Source organism: Orcinus orca, chromosome 15 (genome assembly GCF_937001465.1).
Source record: "Orcinus orca chromosome 15, mOrcOrc1.1, whole genome shotgun sequence".
NCBI lineage: Eukaryota > Metazoa > Chordata > Mammalia > Artiodactyla > Delphinidae > Orcinus > Orcinus orca.
This window is the reverse complement of record NC_064573.1, coordinates 13,218,317-13,241,745: the sequence shown is the minus strand read 5'-3', so window position 1 is coordinate 13,241,745 and position 23,429 is coordinate 13,218,317. Positions and strand designations below refer to the sequence as shown.

Sequence of the window (23,429 nt, the reverse complement as noted above, 5' to 3'; positions counted from 1 at the left end):
TGTGTTCCTGTCTTGCTAGTTGTTTGGCATAGGATGTCCAGCACTGTTGCTTGCTGGTCGTTGAGTGAAGCTGGGTCTTGGCATTGAGATGGCGATCTCTTGGAGATTTTCGCCGTTTGTTATTAGGTGGAGCTGGGACGTCTCTTGTGGACCAGTATCCTGAACTTGGCTGTCCCACCTCAGAGGCACACCCTGACGCCTGGCTGGAGCACCAAGAGCCTTTCATCCACACAGCTGCTAGTGTTGGAGGGTCTCCTGCAGAGGTGGGGGGTGGCTGTGGCTCACCGTGGGGACAAGGACCCTGGCAGCAGAAGTTCTGGGAAGTACTCCTTGGCGTGAGCCCTCCCAGAGTCCTCTCGTGCCACCCCAGTCTCGAAGCTCCCACCCCTGCTCCTCAGGCCCGGTCCCCCTAATAATTCTTTAAATGTGTTTTAGAATTCATCAGTTCTGATCCTAGAATGTTCTTTGGGGGAGGGTTTTTATTACTTGTTCAATCTATTAGCTTGTTATTGATCTATTGTGATTTTCTATCTCTCTTGACTCAGTTTTGGTAATTTATGTGATTCTAGGAATTAGTTCATTTCTTGATTATCTAGTTTGTTGGTGAAGCATCATTTATGGTATTCACTTATAATCCTTTTAATTTTTGTAAGGTTGCTACTAATGTCCTCTCCTTTATTTCTGATTCTAGTTATTTGCATCTTCTCTCTTTTTCTCTTAGTCAGTCTAGCTAAAGGATTGTCAATTGTGTTGATCTTTTCAAAGAACCAACTTCTGATTCTCTTGTTTTCCTTGTGTATATTTCATTTATCTCTGCTCGAATCTTTATTATTTTCTTCTTTCAGCCGGCCCATAGTTTAGTTTGCTCTTTGTTGCAAGGTTGTTGACTTGGGATCTTGCTTTTTTAATGTAGGCAATTACAACTATAAATTTCCCTGTGTCCTGCTTATGCTACATTTCACACATTTTGGTATGTTGTTTCTCTTTTTCATTTGTCTCAAAGTATTTTAATTTCCTTAGTGATTTCTTTGACCCATTTGTTGTTTACGAATGTGTTGTTTAACATCAACATATTACTGAATATTCCAGTTTCCCTTCACTTATTGATTTTTAATTTCCAGTGTGGCTGGAGAAGGTTCTTTGTGTGATTTTAATCTTTAAAAACTTACTGAGAATTGTCTGTAGCCTAACATATGTTCTCTCCTTGAGAATGTTCCATGTGCACCTGAAAATAATATATATTCTGCTGTTGTCATCTATAGTGGTCTATATATGTCTATTAGGTCTAATTGTTTTACATTGTTGAAGTCCTCTATTTCCTTACTGATCTTTCGTCTAGATATTCTGTCCATTATCGAAACTGGGGTATGGAAGTCTCCAACTATTATTGGAGCTGTATTGTATTCTTTCAGAGGTATTTTCTGCATGTATAAGCAAACTCAAATATATGATCTCTCCATGAATTATGCAAATGCTACCATACTCTATGCACTATTTTGCACTTTGCTTTTTTCCATGTAACATATTTTTGTATCTTTCTATGTCAGTAGATAAAGAGCTTTCTCATTCTTAAGACTGCATAATATCTAGTCTTCTATAGTCTTTTAAATACGTTTTAAATTAGGTATTTCAAGCTTTATTGACTACACTGTCAGTAAGGAAGATATTTTACATCATGTGCCAGTATATAATTACACATGTAATTAAAAGAAAAGTGTTACAAATCAAGTCTTGCCTTTATTACAAAAAGTTAGAAGATAGTATCAAACAGGATTTTATAAATATTTTAAAGCACTAAAGAATATACCTAAGTAAACAATAAAGAAAAAAAAGCTCTTTGTGACCCACTCAGTTGACTTTATAACCCACTATTTTAAATGGAGTGACATAAAGGTTAATTAAAACTGTCTAATAAATTAAACTTTATGTTGTATAAGAGTGGAAAGTACAGTGACTATAGATATTAGTGTTTTTTGTTTTTTAAAAGAAAAATCGCAACCTCACTTAACCTTCAGGGCACAATTATAGCATTTTCCAAATTCAACATACCGTATTTTCAAATTTAAGATACCACTGAGTGTAACAATTATGTACCTTTAAGAAATAAGAATTCCAATTAATTTATGAGAAGCTGTCCATTGTAAGGTGCAGCCCAATTTCAGAGATGATAAAAAGTGAAAAAAAATTTTTCTCCTATGTTCTGCGAAGTAGTGATAATCACTCTTTTTTTTTTTTTTTTTTTTTTGCGGTACGTGGGCCTCTCACTGTTGTGGCCTCTCCTGTTGCGGAGCACAGGCTCCAGACGCGCAGGCTCAGCGGCCATGGCTCACGGGCCCAGCCGCTCTGCGGCATGTGGGATCCTCCCGGACACGGGCCCGAACCCATGTCCCCTGCATCGGCAGGTGGACTCTCAACCACTGCGCCACTAGGAAAGCCCGTGATAATCTCTTTTTACCAGCTTGTATTTTAAAAGACTTTTTTGCCTGTTCATTTTGGGAGAAAAAAATAAAATAATGAACTGATTTTCTATATAGTAGTTCACATTAATGGATTGGTTGAGGAACTTGTATCTTTCAAACCAAATTACAAAGTAAATATATTTGTCATTTGATATATGTATATAGTAAAATAGGCTAAAGAAGTTGATTTTTCACAATTTCTGCTTTAAATGCATTTGAAAGGGAAATTCTGTAATTTAAAATAAGATTTCATAAAGAATTACTTCTAAAAGCATTTAAAAATAATACATCTAAATTTAATGTTCATTTTTATTCTACGGCAAGGAAATATATGTCATCAGCTAGCTAAATTAGAAAAGCAAAGGAGAAGCCTGGGCCTGGAATGGGGGTGCAGCAAGGTGAAATGGAAAATGAGTCCAAGCTTTCTTTGTAGGATGTTCCAAAATTAGATTGGGGATGGTTGCACAACTCTGAATATACTGGAAAAAACCACTGAATGTACACCTGAAATGGATGAGTTTCATGATATATAAAATATATATCATTACAGCTATAAAAAGAAAAAAGATAAAGGAGAACACCAATTCCCTAAAAGACTTAAAAGTAGCTAGTTCCTCTAAAGACTTGCTCATCTTCTGAGAAACTAAACTTTGCTCTTTTACATTGCCATTCGTGGTTACTCCATGGTAAATTTTTAGCTTACATGTAATAATAGCCCCAGATAATTACAACTGTATGAGAGTAATATAGTAGTACAAGTAAAGTAGATAGTACAGTAAAGTACATAAGCTTGGTCCATCTTCTTTACCCATGTAGACTGTGTGTGTGTGTGTGTGTGTGTGTGTGTGTGTGTGTGTGTGTGTATCTTGTAAGTTTTGGAGTAAATCACATGCTCTTTAGCAGTATCAGAGTTTGAAAGTCACTTAAGTATTTCAGTTAGGCTTCCTAAAGGCTGAGCCCCAGGAATTATAGATATTAATAATTCTACAAATAGATATTTTAGCAGCCCTTGAAGTGTAAAACTTTTCCAGAGGTGAGTAATCTTTTCTTTTCCTTATGTGAGTCTTTGCAATGTTTGTTCTTTATGTTTTTTCTTTACATGTTATTGTCAACATCCTGACAAATTTCAACTGAAAATCTAAGTCAGAGGATGTACACTCGTCAGTACTTGAATTTAAATTGTAATTCATTATTGCTTAATCCCTAGGCAAAAGACTAGATGTAAAAAAATTTAATAACAGTTATCTAAAATTTTTTAATTAATTAATTAATTAATTTTTTGACTATGTTGGGTCTTTGTTGCTGCACGCAGGCTTTCTCTAGTTGCGGCAAGCAGGGGCTACTCTTTGTTGTGGTGCACGGGCTTCACATTGCGGTGGTTCCTGTTGTTATGGAGCATGGGCTCTAGGTGCATGGGCTTCAGTAGTTGTGGCACACGGGCTTCAGTAGTTGTGGTTCGCGGGCTCTAGAGCGCAGGCTCAGTAGTTGTGACGCACGGGCTTAGTTGCGCTGCGGCGTGTGGGATCTTCCTGGACCAGGGCTCCAACCTGTGTCCCCTGAATTGGCAGGTGGATTTTTAACCACTGCACCACCAGGGACGTCCCCTATCTAAAATTTTTAACGAAGCTTGGGTTATAGGAAATAACTTTAGTGGAACAGTGAGGACAAGCAGTGAACTATAATTAATTGGACTAACGTCACCTTTCTAGAACTATAGAATTTTGCTTCTTGACCTGAAGTACTCAAACATTTCCTCCTTGGCATCTGATCTAAATGCAATACTTCTTTTTATGGTTTAGATTCCTTTCAGATTTTGGAGCCATTATCTTATCAACATATCCATGCTTTTTTTTTTTTTTTTACTTTTAAAATTTGCCTGATCTCATTTCCTACTTCATTTCTTTCCCCTTTAACATCTGATCACTCACATTGTTTTAGATCCTGTTTAGGTACTTCTTTTTCCTTCTGTTTTTATAGTCTGAACACACACTAATCTTACTTGAAAGTGATTTCTTTATTAGTATTAGAAGTTATTTTGTTTTACTTGTAAAACTGAAAACAAGGGACTTCCCTGGTGGTCCAGTGGTAAAGAATCCGCCTTCCAATGCAGGGGACGTGGGTTCGATCCCTGGTTGGGGAACTAAGATCCCACATGCCTCGGGGCAACTAAGCCCAAGCGCCACAACTACCGAGCTCGTGCGCCTCAACCAGAGAGCCCACGTGCTGCAAACTGCAGAGCCCACGCGCTCTGGAGCCCGTTCGCCACAACTAGAGAGAGAAGAACCTGCACACCACAACGAAGAGCCTGAGCTGCAACGAAAGATCCTGCACGCTTCAACGAAGACCCCGCATGCTCTAACTAAGACCCAACATAGCCAAAAGAAAATAAATAAATAAAATAAATAAATATTTAAAAAAAGAAAACTGAAAGGAAAATCCTGGAAGCGTTTCCTGTTTAATTCTGTACAAAATTTCATAGGAAGAGTGGGAGAGCTTTCATATAGAGAGAACTAGCATTGTTGTTAAAATTGCAAAAATCAAAATAGTTAAAGCAAAAGTCATTTACTTGAGTAAAGTGCAAATTACTAAGTCTTTAGGTTAATGAATTCTATAGGCCTTGGAAATATGTTTTCTAGTATTGTGGTAATAAGGTACTGGAATACCTTCTGCAATAGGATTACTACACTGATTTCCTCTCTAATGGTCAGTGGATCAGTTTTGTATTTCACTTCAATACACATTAATTGAGTACCATCAGGTGCTAAAGTATGTTTGAAAATATTTAAAATTTCTGTTGCCTTGAAATATGGAAACAATAACATTTTTATGGGCGGGGCAAGGGATTCTTTTTGGATATAATGTTACCAAAGCTATAAGTATTATTTTACCATGGTTATTATTCAAAGACATTTTCAAAACCACTATCACATTGTTTTCTGAAGAAAATTTAGCCACCATTTTTTAAATGTTTTATTTATAATTATAAGGAAAGTTTTTTAAACACTAGGCTTCATCAGTTGGAGAGATGATACCAAAGGGAGAATATTGATTCAAATCTATAAATTTATAAATACAGTTGACCCTTCCTTGAACAATGCAGAGGTTATGGGTGCTGACCCACACACAGTTCAAAATCCCAGTATAACTTTTCATTCAGCCAACCACAGATTGTGTACTACTGTAATACATACTTAAGGGAAAAAGTCTGCACATAAGTGGACCCACACAGTACAAAACCGTGTTGTTCAAGGGTCATTTGTAGTGTGAAAATGGTAAATAGGGTCTTAAATGAATGAATTAGTACTTCAGAGGCTTGAAAAAGGTGAATTCACAATAAATAAGTGATATACAGCACAGCAGATACACACTTAACACAGAATTCACTATTTCAGGAATGGTACAAATAGAAGTTGTGAATAAGTAAATGAATGATAGAGGAAGAGGAAATTAGGATATTTGGAGCTAGTCAGAACTTAGCAATTAAAATCCTTGATGGCTCTATCACAAACAGACTACACTTTCCACTTTTTTCTACCATCACTTTCTGGGCCTCTTCTCAGCTCAGTGTTGCTGTAAGAAGAGACCATCTGGCATACTTTACACACTGGGTTATAACTGCCATAGCCATTAATGTGCTAGGCTGTACCCAGTTCTCCTTGCCCTAGGCTATCAACCAAAACTTATTCGCAATGACTTCCCATATTTGTTGATTTAGCCAGCAATAAATAAAAACAGATGGCAATATAAATTATTACTAACTGTGACTGAGCATAATTTTAGAGTTCAAGGAGACAAGGACTGACAAATCGTTTTGCTCCCATGTGTCAGTTTGGATTGGTTGGTAATGGCTGCTGTGTTGAGAAGGCTTTTTGAGGCCAACTTTGATCTCAGAAGGAAAAATTAACAATCCCATTAGCCATAGATAAGAAAAATACAGAAATATATGTAAAGATATATATAAAGAATTTTTGATTTCTGCACTAATCTTAATTAATTCCTATATATTTCACTTGAGGAAACTAAAAATCAGAGAAATTCATGGTTTTTCATTAGGTTCTTTGGTACTAAGAAGTATTGAGGCAGGAGCTCTTCTAGCTCCTCCAAGTTCAGGGTTCTTGGTTTAGCACATCTATAGCCATATTCCAGTTAAAAGATTCTTTATATTAATGTATGACATAAACTTCCTCTTCGATTAAGAATCACTAAGCCTCATGATTTTAAAATAAAGAGAAAAGGAAAAGAAAATGTGAGGCACAAAAAGTAAACAACAACAGCTATTTTGGTATACTTGTTATGGAGATAAAGAAGCTATTCTATATTTTAAACAGAGTGTATATGCATGTATTTGCAATTATAGCAAATATCTTACCTATATTTCATAACTTTATTTTTTAAAAGAGTAATACAATAGGAAGAGAATGGAATAATATAATGTAAGAGCGTATATTTGGAGATGATTGGAAAGCAGGAAGAAGGGTTATGAGGAAGCAAGAAAACCCATGGGAGAGAAAGGTCTGACATGAGGGGAAAGTACAAATAAAATATTTAGGGTCTTTTTGATTTTCAGGCATTAAAATATTTTCTCTTTTTGTTAGTGCCTTCTAGAATAACTACTTTTTCATCCTTAAAGTTTTACTCTCAGTGTGATATGCTGATGTGCAGTCTTAGTCCTCTTATTAGTACCATTGGCTCTTAGCAGCCTCAATGGAATCCTTAAGGATCCTTGATATTAATGGTCTTCTACCCTAATATTTTATAAAAGGTTGTTTATTTTCTCCTCCAAAGTCAAGACTTACCCATCAAGCAACATATTAAGCATCTGTGGAAACATTATATAACAATATAGGATCCATACGCATACTGTTCCATTCCCAGTGCAAAATTATTTTCCCTAATTATTTTTTATTTCTTTTGTTTTTCAGTTATTCACTAATCTAAAAAGTACAGAGGTGCCTAAATAGAAAGATGGCAGAATAAATGTTTTAAATTTCTTTTTGCTTCTCAGATTTATTCTTAGCTCTTCTTATCTACATCTTTGTACTTTCAATTTAGAATTATACCGAGTAATTATAATTTTAGCGTAATATATAAAGATGTTAGAAATAATGGAAAGGACTTCTAGTCACGCCTTTAAGTTTCAGTCTCAACTCCTCTAAAAAGCGTATCATCTGTTTCTAAGGGAGCATCTTCAAAATAGGAAGATACTTCTCCTACAGTGTAGACTTTTCTTCAAGGTACCATGTATTAGTATGCAGTGATCAATTCCTATTTTAAATCTGCTAGTACTTTTTGGTGGGTAGGGAGGCAGATGGGAAAAAGAAATGGGAGTAATCATTCTACCCTTTTTATTACATCATAGTTATTTCTTTAAAATATCTGCAAAGTAAGTTAGAGGATTTCTCTCCAAAAACATTTTATCGCTTTTGGACTTTTATTTCATTAGATTTGAAAATCTATTCCAAAAATGAAAAACATTAATATCCTTTGAATATATTTTAGAATTTAGTCTTAATTTAATTAAAATGGGAGACAACTTTAATTTTCAAATACTTCTTTGGAAGAGAGAAATAAACTTTTGTCTATTACTTTCCTTGAAAATATTGAATTTACCTATGCATGTTGAAAGTGCAACAAACAAAATATTGTTAAAAATTTTCATTTCCGCATAAAGCATTTCTACTAACATTTTGTAGTTGTACTGAGAGCATTCAACACCTGTGGAAATGGTCTTTAAAATTAGCCACTAGGTTAGGTGCTAAGGTTACAAAATTATTAATTATATCTAATCTTAAGAAAGATTATATTGTGCTTATGGAAGTGGGACGAGTTGTCTTTATTTTCTGTTATCATTTTAAGTTTTAAAGTATAGTTAACTTCTGCAAGTGTTTGTTTAAAAACACTTTCAAAATTAAAACTACTGGACTTCCCTGGTGTGCAGTGGTTGAGAGTCCGCCTGCCGATGCAGGGGACATGGGTTCGTGCTCCGGTCCAGGAAGATCCCACATGCCGCAGAGCAGCTGGGCCCGTGAGCCATGGCCGCTGGGCCTGCGTGTCCGGAGCCTGTGCTCTGCAACGGGGGAGGCCACAACAGTGAGAGGCCCGCGTACCGCAAAAAAACAAAAAAAAAAACCAAAAACCCCCACAAAATTAAAACTACTATATCAGCTTATAGTAAGATAGAATGTTATTTAGTTTAAAAACTAATAGACCCTTGGGAAGTATTGGATAAGAAAACAAGATTATTTGAATTTTAAGTTACTTTATTACGTTGTGATCTGCATCTTCTGCACAACCAACATAAAAATATATGTTTCAGTGTTTTCTCTTGAATTATCAGCCTTACAAAGTTAAAATTTGCTCCTATATACGCTGAGGTTTATTTCATTTTAAATGTCCATTTAAGAATACATTGGGGAAAAAAAGAATATTCTGCAATGCATTTTTACTTTGACTTTTTCCACCTTCATATTTCTTTAGGAGTTGATCCCCCTCATATTGTGTACAGCCTGCCTACATCCCGAGCCTAAAGAGAGAGATCAGCTTCTCCACATACTTTTCAATTTGATCAAGAGACCAGATGATGAGCAAAGGTGGGTTATGACCACTTCTTTGGTAAATAAATATAATGTTGACTTATTAATTTGGCATCATGATTAGCATTTTAATATAAATGCCATCTTTTCTTTCTAATATCTATTTTAATAAACAGAGGAAACACTGACCTTGTTCACAGTGCCCTGCAGTGTTTTCATTCTTGTCATTCCAACTACTCATGTTGAATTTGTACACTTTTGTGTTAGTTACCTTTGGATTTCTAATTCTGATATTTCTTTGCTTTTATCTTTCACATTTGATTTCCAGGAACTAAATATTTCCCCTTTTCCCCACAGATGAACTAGATACAGCATGGCCTCTTCATGGTTATGCTTTACAAGAAATAAAATATTTAATATATGAATGTCTGCATCACTGAGCTATCTGTAAAGCAGTTTCTGTGTGGCTAAAGGGATACAGTGTTTTGGTTAGTCCTGAGTCAAATACCCACAATCAAGGATGCCTGAATGGGGAAATGAGTTATACCTGATGGTGGTGGGGGGATGGGCCACACATCGAGAGACTCTCTGGAAGAAAGGGGAATGGGTTTTGATCAAGCAACAGTGATAGAGGTCTGCCTCAGAAGGTAAGACCTTTAAATACTAGGTGAAGCTGTGCAAGTGTGACTGTGAACGAAACATCTCGGTGGATGGGTAGGTAGACTAAGCACCAGTTGGATAAGATTGAACTATTGAAATGTTTTTCTACATAGTAATTTTCTATCTTAATAAAGAAATAATTTTTGCTTATACTTTTGCAAAAAATAGAATTATACATTATGATTAGGTAACTTTATATAATTTCAGTACTTGTTTTACTGACTGTTACAGTTTTTACCTCTTCTGAGAATGTTGGAAAATCATAAAAGTGAACCATAAGACAAATGAAGCTCAAAATTTTAAACACAAGGAATCTCTCCACTATGAGAATAAAAAGTCATGTAGACTTTAAAACTCTATAAGCATATATCTCTTTCCTACCCTTACCTAAATATACCTGAGCAAGCAGAGAAACATGTTTTTCCAGGATCCAGTCAAGATTAATCTACATACTAGTCAAATGGAAATAAGGGAAATTCAATCAAGTTCCATTCATTGCAAACTGAAAATTTTCTAAGGACAATTCGATGGTGCTATATAGGAAAATTAATATTTTATTTTCTCCTTGAAAAATACTATTCCCTATCTTGGTAACTTAGTTAACAATTAAATACCACTTATTACATTGTCATTTTTAGATTTGCAAGGCAACCTCTAGTTCTACATAGCCTGTTTTCATAGACTCTGCATGCAGAGCTAACAGCTGCCGCCTGGTGGCCAAAAGTACCTATAGCCTTACTTCAGGTCAAGATATGTCAGGATTTAAACACTCATTTCCACACTTAAATCTTTCACCTTACAGAAACAAAGTTATTTATTAAAATAAACTAATCAATTTATTAACTATATATATGAATAACTAACAAAGCAAAAATTTTAAGTTAGCATGATATGTTTGAAATATAATCAGTTGTTACTTTACTTAATGAATCTCAAGCTTCCTTGCATCCTAAGAGAAACAATTTTACGAGCGATAGTAGTACATTTTGGCAGTTCTATGCTAACAGCCATAACTAACACCATATTTCTACCTGTGTCAAATAATTCCTATCCTATGATTTTCTACAAGTAAGAACAGTGTTTATTTTTACTATCACAGGAGCCTGTTTCCAGTGCTGTTAATAATCTGTAGACCGTCTGATCTTTTCTGTTTTCAAATGTATTTCAAAACTGTCCTGTTTTTTAGAATTTTGAATCTTAACTCTGCTGACTAAGAAGTTTGTTTTGAGGGGACTAACATTTTTTAAACAAGTTTGTACATCTTTAGTATAGTGATGGTGACTCATTATTTAAAGTCATTTTACATGAAGCTCTTGTATAAGTATATACTTCTTATGTGTGTTTGAAATGCTTAAATTTCACCAAAGTTCATTTACTATAATTATCAGATTTTTCTAGAACCTACATATATGACTTCTCATTATTTTAATATACTATGGGGGTAAAAATGATCAGACATTTGGAAATTTTCAGTGGGAACAGGCAGCTAACATGTTGTCTTAAAGCTTGGGAATTTTTTTTTCTATTTTTATTTTATTCACTTTATTTGCCTTCCTAAAGTAGGAGAAAATAGAAAAACAAAAGAAAAGTTGAGAAACAGGCATAGAAGACAATGATATAAAGAGAAATCAGATAGATAAAAATTACAAGGTTATGGTGAGGAGAAGCTGCAATATACAATGAAGACTTATTGGCTCAACATTTCCCTTCTCATTGTCCAGATGCTTTTTGTCTGTTATTATTCTCCTCAGCCTGAGAGAACAGTTGTAGCTAACTTGGCTGAACTAAATAGAAATGTAAGGTCATTATTCAGTTTAAGTTAAATTGATGTATTTTGAGAAATAGCAATGAGTAATGCCTGGGCTTTTATAATTAGTATGAATTAAACGTTCTATTTTGGTTTTCCTTAAAGTTGGCTACTTTGAAACATCTATGGAAAACATACTTTTTTTTTTTAATCAGGTTTTACTGTTTTGAAGTCATAGTCAATCAAAAGTAAAAAAACTTGCAATTCTGCCTTTCAGAGTCATTTTAAATAGAACTTCATTCTGAAGAGTGAAAAATCTTATTTAAAAATTTAAATTATATATCTATCAATTCAAATGAAATTATCACATTAGTTATTTATATATTATTTCATAACAAATTACCCCAAAAGAAAGTGGTTTAAAATAACACAGTTTATGTGGGTCAATTTATCTGGGTCTTCTTCTTCAGGGTCTCTTATAAAGCTGTAGTCAAGGTGTTGGCTACGGCTACAGCCACCTCAAGGTCCATGGGGGAAGGATTTGCTTCTAAGCTTTGTCGTTGACAGGATTCAGTTTCTTATGGATCTTTGGACTGGGGGCCTCGGTTCCTCACTGGCTTTTGGCCAGAAGTTGCCTTTAGTTTCTAGCCACATGAAACTGTCCAACATGGCAGTGTCTTCATCAAAGCCTGCCAGCTGAGAAGGCAGAAGAGAGTGTCTCACAAGATGGATATCACAGGCTTTTGTAATCTGATCTCCTAAGTGACATACCATCACTTTGGCCATTATTCTTTTCATTAGAAGCAAATCATTGGGTCCAGTCTACACTCAAGGAGATGGGATTACTCAAGGGCATGAATATCAGGAGATGGACCTCATTAGGAGCCATGTCAGAAGCTGCCTACCACAGTTATCTTGGGTGCAATACCAAAAATTCTCATTTAAGAAATATCATTTTGGGCTTCCCTGGTGGCTCAGTGGTTAAGAACCCACCTGCCAATGCAGGGGACACGGGTCGGAGCCCTGGTCCGGGAAGATCCCACATGCCACGGAGCAACTAAACCCGTGTGCCGCAAGTACTGAGCCTGTGCTCTAGAGTGCGGGAGCCATGACTACTGAAGCCCTGCACCTAGAGCCCGTGCTCCGCAATAAGAGAAGCCACCGCAGTGAGAAGCCTGCGCGCCACAACGAAGAGCAGCCCCCACTCGCCGCAACTAGAGAAAGCCCACGCGCAGCAACAAAGACCCAATGCAACTAAAAATAAATAAATAAATAAGTTTAAATCAGCTATACTTCAATAAAAATTTTAAATTTTTTTAAATAAAAAAAGAAATATCATTTTACCAATATGACATCGTAGTTTTTAATTATAGAAATACTGGGAAAATAATCACTGATTGTTTTAGTAGCTAGAAACTGAAATTCATTAGAAACTGAAGCTTTAAACATATTATAATCTCAGAATGTATATGTGGGAAGTTAATTTAGGAGGTTATGAGATTCAGCTTCACACCAGTAGAGAATCCCTTCACAACATCTCTCACAAATGGTTTTGCCACTGCTGGATGGTGGCAGCCCGTCCATTGTGAAAAGTTGAATTTGTACAAAAATATTGTACAAATTGTACAAAAATATTGTACTTCATGTTAATTGGAGCTGACTCTTTTTAACCCTTTGTCCTAGTTGTGCTTTCTATGCAAATACGAATCTTTATTCATCTGTATTATCTTTCAGGCAAATGATACTGACAGGTTGTGTGGCATTTGCACGTCATGTTGGTCCAACACGTGTAGAAGCTGAACTTTTACCACAGTGTTGGGAACAGGTAAATAATTGTACTGGGTTTTCCCTAGCTATTGTATTCTAATTTATTATAAATGTTCATATTATCTTTTAAAAATGCTATTAGGAAATATGTGGGATATAAGTTATGCTACTGTTTCTATAACCCAGCACAGTGATTTAATAGTCCTTAAGAAAGCTCCGGGATGCTTTGCTTTATTCGTTCGTCCAACAAATACTTAACACTATTTCCACTGCCAGGTACTGTTGTAGTCACTAGGGATACAGTGGTGAATAAAAGACAATGACATCCTAGTGGAGAGGTAAGAGTAAACAAATAAATGAAACGATGTCTTGTAATTTATAAACTATGAAGAAAAAAAAAGGTAGGCTAAGGGTTAGAGAGTGATAGGGAGTACTGTTTTAGAAAGGGTGGTCAGAGAAGAAATCTCTGAGAAAGGGATGTTTAGACAAGAATCTGAATCCAATGAGACAAAATACAAAAATTCCTGAGTTCAAGGATCTGAATCAAGTGAGATACAAAATATGAAAAATATACAAACTAATGAGTTCAAGGGAAAGCAAGAGGTTGTGTGTATGTGTAGGTAGGTAGGTAGATAATAGAAATCGTATCTGTATATATTGTATACTTGTATATATTACAAGTATATACAGAATATAAAGTGTAAACCTTTGATGTAGGAGGTTTATATATATTTATATTTCAACTCACTATTTACTAACAATACTTCTGGTTTTATGTTGAATTGTAATATTCCAGTCCTCGCTAGAACTCAGAATCTTTGACTTTCTAGATTCCATATTTAGGTCATTAAGTAACTTATTCTTCCATCTTAAAAAGATGGATTTCTTACTTATGAAGACAAATTGCATGGCCTTATTTATACTAGCTTTGTCACTTATTCTTAAGAAAAATTATTAGCCTCTGGAATATCGCTAAAGTTCATGGTCTTTTAGAATTCTGTTCCCATTTTCTTTGAGTATTCATTTTTTTCTTTAGAATTTAGTGGAGTCATATCTAGATTCATTATTTAAAAGGGAACATTATATATATCCATATTATCTCTGAAAATCCATATATCATCTAGAGATTATAGTGCATACTAATTTAGGGTTAGGCTGTAACCACTGAAAAGTCAAATTAACTTGGAAACAACATATATAACTTTGAATTTACAATTCTGTACAGTTATACATATGTATATGCAATTTTTAAATAGTTTTTTCCATTTTCTTCTTTTAACTTTTATTGAGATGTAATTCAGAGAGCATACAATTCATCTATTTAAACTGTACAATTCAGTGGTTTTTGTAGTCACAGAGCTACACAACCATCACCACAGTCAATTTTAGAAGAATTTTATCACCCCCCCCAAAGAAACCCCAACCCCTTGAATTGGTTCTTGTACTTAAAGATTGTTTTAGGTATTCTGGGTCCCTTGAATTTCTGTATGAATTTTAAGATCAACCTGTCAGTTTCTGCAAAGAAGCCAGCTGAAATTTTATAGGGATTGTGTTGAATCTGTAGATCAATTTGGAGAATGTTGCCATCCTAATAGCCTTTCAATCCATGAATTTTAGGATGTCTTTCCATTTATTTAGGTCTTTTAAAATTTCTTTCAGTAATGTTTTATAGTTTTCAGAATATCACTTATGCACTTTTAAAATTTATTCCTGAGTATTTTATTCTTTTTAATACTATTGTAAATAGAATTTTTTAAATTTTCTGTTTATCACCAATATATAGGAATACAGTTGATTGTTGTGTGTACATTTAATTTTGAGACTCATTTTGCTAGACTAAAGGAAAGTAAAATCGAAGTTTACATATTGCATACTATGACATTGAAACCATTTTGTTTTGAGGTTACTATTTCTGGATTAAATTTTATTCAGAGATGTCAGTTACCAACGTCTCTACCGCCACCTCTTCTGTAACCTGAATAAACATGGATATTGGTGATCTATCTAGCCGCCTACCTCCAGTTTGTTGCCCAGTAGATTGCTACATAATTTCTTTTCTTAATTTTAGGCATCCAATACATTAATGAATTATGTCACCTTTTCATATGGGAATATGAGAACAGATACACTTCTTTTCCAGTCAAAGAAAGATTTATATTCTATGAAGAAGACATATGGGAACAAAACCCAGTATGTGTCATTTTTTTGTTTTTGTTATTTTTTGTTATGGTTCAGTGTAGTCATTACAGTAGCAAAACCCCATCATCTTGCATATGCAAACAGGAATGAATTGACGTCTGTTTACTTTAAAAACAAAATCATAACACCAGTCAAGGGCTCTGGTTAAATCATCGATTAATTTACGTCCTAATCCCTGAGGTAAAAAAAGAGGACTGAGCAATCTTTCCTGGCACATATTGTAGACTGTATCAGTAAATATCTAGAAGCTGGGTCTTCCAAATTTAAAAATATACTAATGTTGCTAGGGAAGGAGAATGTTGCTCCTGACATCCTAAGGAAAGCTTAGTCTTGGGCAAGCCCACAATCTCTAGACACCTTGCCATATTTTCATCTTTGCTTTATCTTCTTTCTCTTTAACAGGTAACCCCTGTGACCTCATTTTTTAGGCTCTCCCTGATTCCCTTAATCCTGATCCAGGTATAGGGATCCCCGAAGTGGAAAAGAAAGAAGCTTTATTGCATTCCTAACAGGATTTATGGTGAAAAATAATTCTCTATTGGAGGAAGGGAGGGTATGTTGTTTATGCTTGATTTATTTATTTTTTACTCTAGATTAATCACAAATACCCAGAAAGAAGATTGCTTGTGGCGGAATCTTGTGGAGCACTGGCACCTTACCTTCCTGTAAGAATTGTAATTTTTTCTTAAAAACCTTTTTCTTCCTTTTGTAACAATAGAGAAACCTTTTTTTCAGGTGTCTAATTATACAGTTGAATCCAAATTCTGTCCTAACAAAGGAAAAAGATGAGCCAAAAAGAGAAGGCTCACATTGACACGATATGGCACTGCAGACAGATAGGTACATTAACCATTGATTTTGCATGAGTATAAATATATTAAACCTCATCAGCAATTCTCAAAGTGTGGTCTGAGGACCCTGGGGGTCCCATGAGATGAAAATTATTTTCATGAGAATATTGAAACATTTTTTGACTTTTTCTCTGTGTTGACATTTACACTGTTAGTGCAAAAGCTGTAATGGGCAACAATGCCAGTGCATTAGCACTGATCAAGGCAGTGACACCCAAATAGACAGATAATGATTGTATTCTTCGCTGCCATGCACTCTCAGAAAAAGTCAGTTTCACTTAAAAATAAGCTTGGTGAATCAGTAAAATTATTAATTCTACTAAATTTTGACCCTAAGTATGCATCATTTTAATATTCTGTGTAATAAAATGGAAGATACTCATATCAAGCCCTTTTGCTGCATTCTGAACTATGATGGCTGTTTCAGGAAAAGCACTCGAGTCGTAAGCTAAACCAGTTTTAGTTGACAGGCCACTAAAAAAAGCTGTGGTTATTCAAACTTGGGATTTTGACAGACATTTTCATGAAAATGAATGAAATGGAACCTGTCATTTCAAGGAAAACAAGTAGACAGCATTCATTGACCGTGATAAAACTGGAACTTATAAGTGAGAACAAGAATTTTGGAAAACTTGTATTCACCACTGTGAGCTTGACAGCTTCTATTCTCATCAGAAGAGGCTATGAAAATACCTCTCCCTTTTTCAATTATATGTCTGTGTGAGGCCAGATTTTCTCAAATACTTCAACCAAAACATTACAACACAGTTGAATGCTGAGCAGTTAAGAGGATCTATCTTCTTTTAAGTCAGACATCGATGAGATTTGCACAAAATATAAAACAACACCATTCTTCTCACTAATTTTTTGATTAGTTATTTTCATTAAAATTATAATTTCATTATTCATGTTAACCTTTAATGAGTTTATTTTTAATGATTAATCATTTTTAATTTCTTATTTTATTTCTGATATGATAAATGTCAATAGATATTACCCACCCAAACAAAAGCTGTTTGAGGTGCTCATTAATTTTTAAATGACTAAAGGAATCCTGCCACCAAAAGATTAACCACTGCACTGTTGTGCCCCTTTTAGGTATCTTCCCATAGGTCAAGGGCTTAGAAGGGGTAGAGAAATGAGGTGACATCAAAAATTATTTTAATTTAAACAACCATAGTTTAAAGCAGAGCTTGACAAAATACAGCCTGGAACCAAATCTAGTCCACAGCCTGTTTTTATAAATAAACTTTTATTGGTACACAAGCACACCCATTTGTTGTGTATTGTCTGTGTCCGCTATCACACTGCAGCAGCAGAGCTGAATAGCTGCAACAGAGACTTTTTGGCCCCAAAGCCAAGAGTATATACCATCTGGCCCATTACAGAAAGTTTGCTGACCCCTGCCTTAAAGGGTCCTTTCTGTAAGATTGTTCTTTTAAAGGGGTACAAAAATTGGAATTGTATAATACAGGAGCTGTTTATGTTGCATTTACTGTTACCTCATAATCTTTGGTGAAGAGTGAGAAACCAATAGTCAATTGTCTTTTTAAAAAGTAAAATTTTGGGGCTTCCCTGGTGGCCCAGTGGTTGAGAATCCACCTGCCAATGCAGGGGACACGGGTTCGATCCCTGGTCCAGGAAGATCCCACATGCCGCGGAGCAACAAAGCCCATGTGCCACAACTACCGAGCCTGTGCTCTGGAGCCCGCGAGCCACAACTACTGAGCCCATGTGCTGCAACTACTGAAGCCCACACGTCTAGAGCCTGTGGCCCACAACAGGAGAAGCCACCACAATGAGAAGCCCGCGCACCGCAACGAAGACCCAACACAGCCAAAAATAATAAATAAAATAAATTTTAAAAATAAATAAATAAAAATTTTGGGGTTTTATTCAGAAGAATATAAAGAAGAATTCATAGTCTCACTCCCAGTAACATTTTTTTTATTTTGTTAAAAATAAATTTTCATGCAGTATAGAAAAGAATAAAATGAAAGTCAAAGACTTCCCTGACCCTAGTCATTATCCCCAAAGATTACATCTTTGGGTAATGATTTTTAATTAATACTTATGGAGAATAAAAATTTATGCATATTACCAGCTTGCATTTTTACATCCTTTAAATTTTTCTTACCCAGAATTAATTACTCTGTGTGTTAAAAGAAGCAAAATACAGAGATAGTAACAGTATGTGAAATTTAAAAATGTACACAAGGGAATCTTCATTTTTAAATTTCACAAACCATTAATACCTGTGTTTCTTGCTGCTTTTAACATTTGCATTTTTTATTTTGACAGTGTTAAATTGCCCCCAACCAAGATAGCACAGATTGTACTCCTGTCAACAGTGCGTTGGAGTTCTTATCTTACCATACTTCAACTGGGCATAATCACTTTATTTTTAATGTTTGCCTATCTTTTAAGAGAAAATTATCTTATTGTTGTGATACATGAGTGAGTTTGAGCATCCTATTATTTATTGTTCCAAGACAGAGATGAACATCATATGCTATCAAAGAAGAAGGAAACTGTTCCACACTGCTCCTAGTACTAGAATGCTAAGCAGTATTAATAATGGACTTAATGTTTCCTACATGGACCTCCACTTTCTTGTTCCCCACTGTAACTGGTAACAGTAAAACCTCAGTGTGGTCATGGCTTAAATGGAGTAAAGCATCCTGACTTGTCCTGTGGGTTCCCTTAGCATACTGAAACTAACTGCCACAGTTGACCTCAGGCTAGATCATTGCAAAGCAAATACCCAGCTGAAGTTTACTCACCTCTGTCCTTTTGCCTGTGCTGATATTAACCAAAAAGCCCTTTTAATACACTTTAAAAAAAATTGGGGGGAGCAATTTTAGCCTAAAGGATAAATAAACAAGGCTGTACCAAAAGGCATATTCACCAACCTAAATGTAACCAAAATTTGCTAAACTTACATATATTTTTGTCTCTAAAAGTCAAAACAAAAGCTAGGTCATTTAAAAATGTCTTTTAAGACTTTGCTTTGCATACCAGCTCACACTGTAAATTTATGAAAATGATCATATCCTTTTCTTTTAACTATTATATGTAAAAGTAACTTAAACAAGTTTAAAGAATTTTATAAATTTGTCAACTTACAATAATGGTACAAAAAAAGGGAAGGAAGGGCAAGAATTGGTATAACAGTAACACTTTATTCTAACCTCAGACATTAATTAGGCTAAAACCATGGGGAAAAAAATGTGTGAAATTAAGACACAACAGTGGTTGACATTATATTAAATAGCATCTGAAAATATCAACACAGTTTTTTAAGCACTTTTAAAGTTTACTCTCATGTTTCATCATCCTGTTTTAATATTTTTTCTCAGTTCTTCAGAAAACAGAACACCAGGATTTTATGTTTCCACACTCCTACCCCAGGCAAATGTTTTGCTTACCAGAGTGATTTTTGTAATCCCTCCTATTGTTATGACTGTCAGTGCTCTTATCTGAGTTGTACAGGTAGTGGTAGAAGAGTCATTGTCTGTTTATAGCAGAGTGTTGACTGTTGATTGGCCAAAAGGGCACTGTAAAGGTTTGAGGGATTGACACATATTTAGTAAAAATACAAAAATATGCTGGGAGATGATTAATACCAAGTTCAGGGTAGATGTTATCTTTAAAGAGGGAGTTGGAGGAAGGGGGAGAGGGTGGAGAAGAGTGATATTTCAGCTGTATCTCTAATGTCTTATGTCTTTCAAAAATGAGGACTTGAAGCAAACATAGCAACATGTTAATATATATTTAATCTAGATTTTGAATACATGGATATCTCATTATTTTCTATCCTTTTCTGCTGCTAGTGTAAATAGTAAAACATGTTCCTGTTTATTTTCAGAAAGAAATCCGTAGCTCCTTGGTTCTTTCAATGTTGCAACAGATGTTAATGGAAGATAAGGCAGATTTGGTAAGAGAAGCTGTGATCAAAAGCCTCGGTATCATTATGGGATACATTGATGATCCAGACAAATATCAACAGGTATGTTTTTCAGAACGAATCCCATTTATTTCATTATAAAATTCCAAATAGTATAATATTCCAAATCTCTGATTCAGATATCCTATAATCTATAGTAGGGATGGCAGACGTGTCAACTTTAACCAGTTGAAGTTGGCTGCCTGGTTTCAGTTCTGCTATTTCAAGGAGGAGATGCTTTGATTCATTTATAGTATCTGACACAGCTTTCTGGCGGTAAATTGGCAACAAGTATGCCATGTTACCACCCTTTCTCTTTGGTTTTCCCATCAACGGATAAATGACATTTTTCTTTAAAGAAATTGGGAAGGATAGGATTATGAATGGTTTTCTTTCTTGCTTAAAATGTCTGCTACATGTACTGCAGTGTATATTTATTACATATTATTATGTTTTTTAGGTTTTTTTTTTTTTAATCTACATTTTGCCTATTTCCTTTTGGCAGGGTTTTGAACTGTTGCTGTCAGCCTTGGGTGACCCCTCAGAAAGAGTAGTTAGTGCAACACATCAAGTATTTTTACCAGCTTATGCTGCCTGGACTACAGAACTTGGAAATTTACAGTCTCATCTTATACCTACATTGCTGAACAAGATTGAAAAACTTCTCAGGGTAAATACTTCCTTTATTTATATAGTTAATAGAAATTTAAAAGGTGTGTTCTAAGGCATCTTGAGAGAATGTTGGGGGAACAAAGACAGAAAGTACCACTTAGCGAACATTCTAATTAACTACCTGTTAAAGACTCTGTTGGTCTGGAGCCAAGGGAGATTTGAGGAAGTTTTGCTTGACTGAAGCTAGAGGAGAAAGAGCATGGTCTGCCTTTTTTTAGCTAAAATAGCACCTTTGTGGCACTAACTCGTATACTATTCACAGTGCTACCTCTTCCTAGCCTCTTCTGAAGACTTAAATATTTTAGATAAAGTGTCAGCATCAGTTCCCAGAATGCAGAGATAACTAAAATATGAGTCTCTAAAGTTTTCTTATTTATACAGTGTCAAAATGCGTTACCTTTTTTTCACTGCAGTAGTTCACGTCCTGACTTTTTAAAGGGAACTTTCCATTCTTCCCAAGTAAAAGAATTGAAGAAAAGTTGAAGAAACAATAGAAACTTCTTGTTCTAATTTTTGTATTAAAAGTCTCTTTTAAAGTCTAGAAGAAAAACATTTCTTTAATGCGTATTGATTATGTACCATTAAGGTAGATACTTTATAAAGTATGTTATTTCATTCTTATAACCATTTGAATTATATTTTGTTTTTTGTGTGGAAACTGAGTGTTAAAGTAATTTGCTCAGGGTCCCAAAGCTGTCAAATGACAGAACCAGGATCTGATATCAGTCTCTAAAACCAAACTCTTGCCCTTTTTACCCCCAGATTTTAAAGGCTCTTAACATAATGTATTTTAACTACTCTGTAGATAGTCTTATATGTATACACGTGTATTCATTTAATTTAAAAATTGGGCTATTTTTTCTATAAATTTCAAAATGGGTGTTAAGAAAACTATAAATAGACTATACTGAAGTACTCCTTTTTATGAAAACTAGGGAATTTTTTTAAGTATTTTTTTTTAATATTTGCATTCCTTCTATCTGAGAATTATCCATACCTGGTTTTTTTGTTTTTTGGGGTTTTATAAAATTTTATTTATTTATTTTTGGCTGCATTGGGTCTTCCTTGCTGCGCGCGAGCTTTTCTCTAGTTGCAGCGAGCCAGGGCTACTCTTCGTGCAGTACGCAGGCTTCTCATTGTGGTGGCTTCTCTCGTTACGGGGCACAGGCTCTAGGCGTGCGGGCTTCAGTAGTTGCAGCACGCCGGCTCAGTAGTTGTGCCTTGCGGGCTTTAGAGCACAGACTCTGTAGTTGTGGCACACAGGCTTAGTTGCTCCGCGGCATGTGGGAATCTTCCCGAACCAGGGCTCGAACCCGTTTCTCCTGCACTGGCAGGCAGATTCTTAACCACTGCACCACCAGGGAAGCCCTGTACCTGTTTTTTTTTTTTTAGTTCGATTTCATAACACAGCTAATTCCACATTGTTGCTAAACATAGCTGCAGTATTCAGCACACAAGGTAATTCTTACATGAAGAAATTAACTAATTTAGAACTTGATAGTAAAAAACTAACATATCTGATATTTCTGACACAGTTGTTATTTATAATATAGTAATGACATCTCAAGTGGATTTGAACAGCAATAAATGCTTTCCTCTCTAATGATTCTGTTTTTCACTTTAATATTTGGTTTCTGTGTACCATAGTGATCCTTTTACTCTTTTTTTTTTCTGTTATCTCTTTCTTTTGTTTTCTTTTGACATTTCTTCTCCTACATTTTATCTATACATTGAATTATTTTAAAGTGCTTCCAATGCTGGCAAATACAGTTGTCACCAAATCTATAAAAGAAGTTAGGAATAGCAAGTACTCCTGCTCGTTTAGCAGTTGAGCGTTTAAAATGATTCCTGTGGCTCACTTTAATTTCTTTAACCTGACTTATAAAATGTCAAAAGATAAGACCCTCTTAAAAGAAAAAGACCTTTAAAAGAAGTTCCATACAAATGAAATGACTGATGTTCACCCTAAAGTTTTCCATACAAAAGATTCTATTACTTCCACAATGCCTTAGTACTTCACATTTTCTCATACTCAGAGAAATTCAGAAAAGATTCATGGTCATCTCCATTAGGTGTGATGCTTTGAGTCTAACATACATGTCCTTAAATGTCTTATTGTTTGCCACAGAAAGGAAGAACATCATAAATACATAACCTCAGAAGTCTAAAGTTAGCTTTCACCTCCTTATATTTCAGGAAGGAGAGCACGGGCTGGATGAACATAAGCTCCACATGTATCTGTCTGCCTTGCAGTCCTTGATCCCATCTCTCTTTGCATTAGTGCTACAGAATGCACCTTTCTCCAGCAAAGCCAAGCTTCATGGTGAAGTGCCACAGATAGAAGGTACTGAACTTAAATTATGGGAGGAAGATGTAGAATATTAACAGCTTAGCTTTCCAAAGAATCGTTTCTGATTAAAAATGTAAAAGTCACTTTATATGACAGCATAATTACTAAAATGTATTATACATGTGGAACTGCATGGTCGTAGATTGTATGATATCTGGGGTGAACTATATGGCTTCATCTTTTATGGATAAGCCTCGTGGTAGTATTTTATAATATTTGTACTTTCTTTCCATTCTTAATCTAGA

The 23,429-nt window shown here is 35.1% G+C and overlaps 1 protein-coding gene across 8 annotated transcripts in view; it reads left to right on the top strand.

The window, feature by feature from the left end:
* The window catches only part of RELCH (RAB11 binding and LisH domain, coiled-coil and HEAT repeat containing), a 117,335-nt gene that overhangs the window by 51,083 nt on the left and 42,823 nt on the right, over positions 1-23,429 (top strand). For all 8 annotated transcript variants that reach the window (XR_007471692.1, XM_033424993.2, XM_004268064.4 and 5 more), the window contains 6 exons: positions 8,937-9,049; positions 13,134-13,224; positions 15,959-16,030; positions 20,085-20,225; positions 20,668-20,832; positions 23,031-23,178. Coding sequence is in view for 7 of the 8 variants with exons in the window: in XM_033424993.2 (XP_033280884.1) it covers positions 8,937-9,049; positions 13,134-13,224; positions 15,959-16,030; positions 20,085-20,225; positions 20,668-20,832; positions 23,031-23,178 (730 nt within the window). In the remaining variant the exon portion in view is untranslated. The remainder of the gene's footprint in view (positions 1-8,936; positions 9,050-13,133; positions 13,225-15,958; positions 16,031-20,084; positions 20,226-20,667; positions 20,833-23,030; positions 23,179-23,429) is intronic.